This window comes from Lichenostomus cassidix, chromosome 1 (genome assembly GCF_008360975.1).
Source record: "Lichenostomus cassidix isolate B80296 chromosome 1, HeHo_3.0, whole genome shotgun sequence".
Classification (NCBI taxonomy): Eukaryota; Metazoa; Chordata; class Aves; order Passeriformes; family Meliphagidae; genus Lichenostomus; species Lichenostomus cassidix.
The window spans coordinates 12,459,008-12,465,007 of NC_139479.1; the positions used below are offsets into that span (position 1 = coordinate 12,459,008).

A 6,000-nucleotide genomic window follows, 5' to 3' on the forward strand; every position below is an offset into this window, starting at 1 on the left:
ATTTACAAAAATTCTTCCATTAAAAAAAAAAAAAATCACTTCAACCTGCTACTTGACACACCAAGTTATGATCATACTGGGGAAAAATGCTCACCACTGAACTGACAGGATTCACACAAATATTCAGAGCTGATTTTTTTTTACATCTAGGTCTAACAGCCCAGAAGAGTTTCCTTTTTCCCAACATAATTTTTCAGTTTATTCATCCATAAAGTAAACTAGGGATTTTTGATGTTTGCATGGAAGGGTGGAGTGAGGAGCACACAAAAAGCTGTAATAAAAGTGAGAAAACATCCTCTGAATATGCATTTGGTTTTACAAAACTGCAGCCTGTAAGTATATGATCAAAACAATTACATTCTATTTCCACAAAGTGGCATATACTTCAAAGATGTAGGTCTTCCTAATACACAGGAATACTTAACTGCTTTTCCCAAAGTTATCTTCCTCCCATCCTCATTTTCTTCTGCTTATCCATTAAGAGGCTATGCTGAGACTTTTAAGAATCAAATAGCCATGGGCTCAATAGTTGAATATATTCTCGGGAAGACTCCACACAGCAGCTTTCCAGTTTCTGTGTCTGCAATATTTAAATGTCTTGTAAACAACATTTGTGACCTTCCCTCTGTGAGAAATGGGACAGTCAAAGAGCATTCTACATTCTACACTACATTCTACACAACAGAAAAAATCCTATAACCAGGATCCTATTTCTTCAAAAAGTTCACAGCACCATAAAAAGCCTCAGTGATACTAATGCATTGTGAATAAGGAGACTGCATCATCCTTATCTTCTGTCTGATGCCAGGTGGGGAAACTGGACTGCAGACATCTGTGCAAGGCACAGAAGTTACAGTGACTTTATGGGGGCTCCATTTCTCTTCACTTTCAGAGGTTTTCATTTTACTGCAGAAGCACAATGAAAACAGTAATATCTTTGAATATTTAACAATACCAATGTTCAAATGGAACAATGTTTCAAAGACTATGACACTCTATTTTGATCTCCTGATGACACAGCCATAAAAATACATTGGTTTCCATTCTGAAGTTAAGGCACACAGAGCAAGCATACTCCTGTATTCAAGCCTCAAGTGTTCAAAATCACTGCCAGTTGACCTATCCTTTTTCATCTGTATGAAGAGAAGATGCTACTACTTTGTTACTCCTGCTGCTTTTTCTGTTCTGCTTGCTCACCTAATGCAATGGTTTAGTAGCAATGGCTGACTAAACCCACAGGCCAGCTTTGAAAAACTGTCAGAAAGTGCTAAAAACATGTTGAGTAAGTTGCTACTCACAATGGAGCATTTTTCCCCTTTTGAGATTAAAAAAGTAACTGAGAACAAACAACCCGTCTAGTATTACTGGTATGATAAATTAGGGGTTTGGGCATAGCAATATTAAAAATTAAACTGGTTTTTAACTTAATACTAACTGTGCAACAGTTCCTAATTTAGAAAGACAGCCAAGAATTTTCAGAATTTCACTTTTTGCAGCATGACAACTAAGAACCCTGCACTGTATTACAATGTTAACTTATTAAATTGCATCACCGTAACAGACCTCAAACTTCCAGACGAAAGGAAACATTGGTTTGGAGGATAAATGTTAGCATTAATAATAGGACAAAAAACCCATAGCATCCAAATATTCCATGGTGGTAGATTACAAAAACACTAAACAGCTAATTTTACCAGTCACTGAAAGAAGAAAACACCACATAGACCAATCAGCTTATTTTTGATTCTTACAGGAAAAAGATGGAACAATAACTATCTAATGATTACAGTAGATCACAAATGAAACATGAGTGAATGATGTTGTAATCACACTGGTACAAATAAGCAGAACAAGAGTATGCAAAATGTATTAATGAATCCTTCTGCTATATTCCTCTGTGGTAGACTTGACCTATTGAAGGTCTATAAAAAAAATAAACAAAAAAACCCCCAAAAAAACCCCAAAAACAAAACCAGAAAACCCAATAAAACAACAACCAAACAAGCAGAGAAATGGAAATCTCTCCTGCTGTTCCCCCTGAAAACAGGTTAGAAGTTGAAAGAGACTTAGAATATAGCACTGTGTGTTTTAAATATGTAAAACTCTCTAAGAGGACAGCATATCACCAATTGTGCACAGAAAAAGCTTCAGGAAGCAAAGTTCGCCTCAGATATCAAGACCAACTTTCTACAGTAAGAACACTGACAACACCAAACACCACAAGAAACTGGTTGTACAACTTGCCAAGTTGTAGAACATGCATTGCAAGAGGGTTTTTAAATTTTGCCCATCTAAAAAGTAGGCAGTGGTATTGATCCTCTAGCATGGAAAGGAAGCAGCTTGGATATCTTTTTGAACTCCTACTGATTTCACAATTATTATTTTAGATTCCATTTCAATAAATACTATGGGTCTTCAGCATAAACAGCTAAACAAACAAAACCTGCTCTGTAATTAAGGTTCTGTATTTTGAAGAGGCAAGAACAGAAAATGCAAGTGAACTAGCAGTGAAATCTCAAGGTTCTGAATGAGACAAGACATGAATTCTTTCAAACTGCTGTGGAAAACACATTTATATCTTCAATCTCTAGCCATCAAAACTTTCTTCTTTTTATAGAAGAACACTCCAAGATAAATAACAACTGAAGCTGCTATTAGGAATAAACCGAATCTACAAAAAAGAAGTAGAACTGATCTTTTAAAATTCAGGAAAAATGGCAGTAAGAGGTAGAAACAACAGAAGTCCATGCAATTTGGGCTTCAAGAAACAATGACCCAAAAAAAAGTAAAAAAACTCTCCCCCAAACCAAAATCCAAACAGTTAATCAGTGGTTTAGTCACATAAAAAGAGGAGACTTAAAATAAAAAAGATGTACAAAATGTACATTTAAATTTTGCCACCATTTTTGATAAAGGCAATGATTCTGATCACAGATCAAAGGTAGAAGGGGTTGGGAATGATGCCATTGCAACAAAATCTTTTTTGTTCCAAGGGAAAATAAACACTAGCTTCATGTTATAAAGGGGAGTTCACTAGATTTCCATTTCAGACCCACAACAAAAATGGTACATGAAAATTATTTAATCATTCACAGTTTAACATGAAGTGTATGAAATCAGTAACATATGTTACTAGAAAACAGAGGACGCTGGTATCTATAAAATAAAAAGGAAGCACAAATAGCCACAGACAATTATTGTCAAATTGTGCCCAAAAGAGATCTGAAAAATGGGACAGAATTATACATAGGTTTACCATACCCACATAGGCAATTGCTTTGAAGAGAATCAATTGTCAAAAGAAAACTAAGAGATTTAATTTTCTGGCCTTGACACCTGCTGCAACACCAAGGCTGAAATCACTGGCTTGCTGAAGAAGATAATACAATAATTTTCAAACAGCTGTGAAAAAGAGAAAAATACACCATGCTGAAAGGTTAACTGTCCAAGAGAAAAAAGTCCTGGCAGAGTTCTTACAATTCGTTGAGAACTACTCTGAAAACTAATTTTGTTGAACTTAGCGGTCAGGGTCCAAGAAACATTTTCCCATTAAAGCAGAAGGTGGTAAATTATGTGAATTCAGAAGCCACCATACTACTTTTCAGAGAGAATTTATTAACCTTGAAGTCTAATATTACAAATGAGATTAAGCAGCCAAAAATTAATGAAACCAGGAAAATTAAGTAAAACAAGTGGCATTAACCTGAGAGATGAATAAACCCATGATTCTGAAGTGACAGGAAATAAGAAAAACCTCTCAAACCTCAGGATTTCTATCATTACTTCACTACAAGTTAATGATATGAACAGGATGTAGGTGGCTCAAGAAAGCATCAGCAAATATACAGACCCAGTGTAGAAGACACTGGAGAGATACTATCTGGCAATACTACATCATTTCTAATTTCTCATGCTCAAAAGATTAATTCAGCCTAGAAAAGACTGCACACAAAGGCAGTAAGAGGAAGAATCATACAGCAGAGACCAATTCTTCTCACAGAAAACTGAGAGTGTCTCAGCCTTAGTTGCAAAACAAAACAGAGATGTTACCACTGTTTCCAAAAGCATTGCAGAGAACATCAGGGAACTAAAATAAATAAACATTTAGTGAATGGCCATAAACTAGCCACAAACAAGTTATAACATGAAAATGAGAGTGAATTTTCAGTCATCACAGATCGACAGGCTGAAACACACTTTGGAACAGCAGCAAAAGGAGACCCACCACTCACAGGCTTCCAAATGAAGTTCCAAAAACTTACAGTCCTTAAAGATGCAGCGGAATGCTGTAGCAGGGGATTGGATGTGATCACCCATGAAGTCTTTTCTACTCTTATGCCCTTGTATTAGATGAGAGATCTCCATATAATCTGGTTTCAGCCACCAGTAGCATCCACTCTGTAATTCCTCCAGTACCTCTACAGAGCTGTATTAGACATGTCTACACACTGTGACTTCTTTGGATGTACAAAGCCATTGTGAAGTGCAAGCATCAGAGTGAGTTCTGTGACTCAGAGGGATCAGGAGGGGAAATGAGAACCTTTACAAGAAGACATGTAAGTACAACAGGCCAAAAAACAGCCTGTTTGCTTATTTGTGCAGTTTGTAGCTAAGACGTTACAGTATTTTCATTTCCATACGTGACTTATCAAAATAACATTTAGAAAGACTTAGTTTTATTTAATGTTTTCACCACCCAGCAACCTAAGTGCAGATGCAGGGCAGTGCTGGAGACGATTTTGACAGCAGAGCAGCCATCAGAACACAGTCCCTAGAGCAGCACCTTTTCCTCACAGGCACCTCCAGATCCACAGAGGACACAGCCGAGTGCTCTCTGTGGACAACATGTTCCAGTGGTGGGACCCAAACATGTCTTTTTTCAGAATTCCAAGCATTAGTCCACTCTCAGAAATATTCTGTCTGCTTGAAAATCACTTAGCTGCACAAACCCATTGATCCGTTACAGCTTAGAAATGTTTTAGTTCAGAAACGTTACAGTAACTGGGAGAAGAGAAAAGAAATCTTCCTAAGATCAGCTTGATCTATATTTTATTAAGGATAGCTTTGCAGACAGTTAGCTTTCCTGCTTTTCTTGTGCCCTCATTTGTCTCCCTGATAAAAAGCATCTATTCAATACTAACAGCTGAATGCACGTTTTAATTTTGTACACGTTTTAATTAATCTATTTACTGAAGCTAATGTCCTTCAAGCAAAGACATTTCTCTAAGGGTGTAACATGCAAGTAAAGTACATTTTCCAAAGCACAGTCACTTCAAAAGAAGAAAGAGGACATATAATATATTCTTGAAGTTGAAGTGGTGAACTCCAACTGAACACATTCCCCTTATAGGGGATTCTTAAATTCATACTTTCTTCTATTTTCTGTTTTAGATTACAGCCTCGTAGTCCAGATTTGAAGAGTACAGTAGGTTTAGTGTCTAGCGTGCAAGTTGCTATTAAACTATACTTAATTAATTAAAAATTTAAACATACCTTTTTCTTCCTCAGTAACCACTTTATCCGTCGCATAGTCCACATCAAAAATGTATCGGTAGAAGCAGAGCTGGGTGTACAGGGCCTTATCAGAGTACTGTAATGTAAGAAGATAGCAATTAAAAACCCAACTCAAAAGTGTGTCTCTTGCACCCATTTCTAAGTCCACTATTAAAAAGTGATTATTTCTATTTGGTTTTTTCCCAACAGTTTATATGTTCCATTCATGTCAGCTTTTGGAATGATGATTAGTATTATGGTACAAAATGCCTTCACTATACCTCCACACTTTTCCTCACAATTTACACTGAGCACATATATGAATTAACTCAGCTTATAAGTTCTTACAGAAACTTCAAATGCATTTATCCATACTTACAGATACAAGTATCACAATGATGCTTTAGCAAGGAAATGAAAGTCATAAGAATGATGGCACAAAGGGATAACTTTAATGTCTTAGTATATCATACAATACAACGAACTAAGGAAAAAAAAAGCATTAAT

The 6,000-nt window shown here is 36.2% G+C and overlaps 1 protein-coding gene across 6 annotated transcripts in view; it reads right to left on the minus strand.

Moving 5' to 3' along the window:
* POLA1 (DNA polymerase alpha 1, catalytic subunit) overlaps positions 1 to 6,000 on the minus strand; it is a 183,029-nt gene that overhangs the window by 35,014 nt on the left and 142,015 nt on the right. For 5 of the 6 annotated variants that reach the window (XM_085050135.1, XM_085050127.1, XM_085050113.1 and 2 more), the window contains exon 36: positions 5,494 to 5,590. In XM_085050135.1, coding sequence (XP_084906261.1) covers positions 5,494 to 5,590 — 97 coding nt within the window. Of the gene's footprint in view, positions 1 to 436; positions 581 to 5,493; positions 5,591 to 6,000 lie in introns of those variants that run through there. The other variant, XM_085050118.1, reaches the window with a different exon arrangement.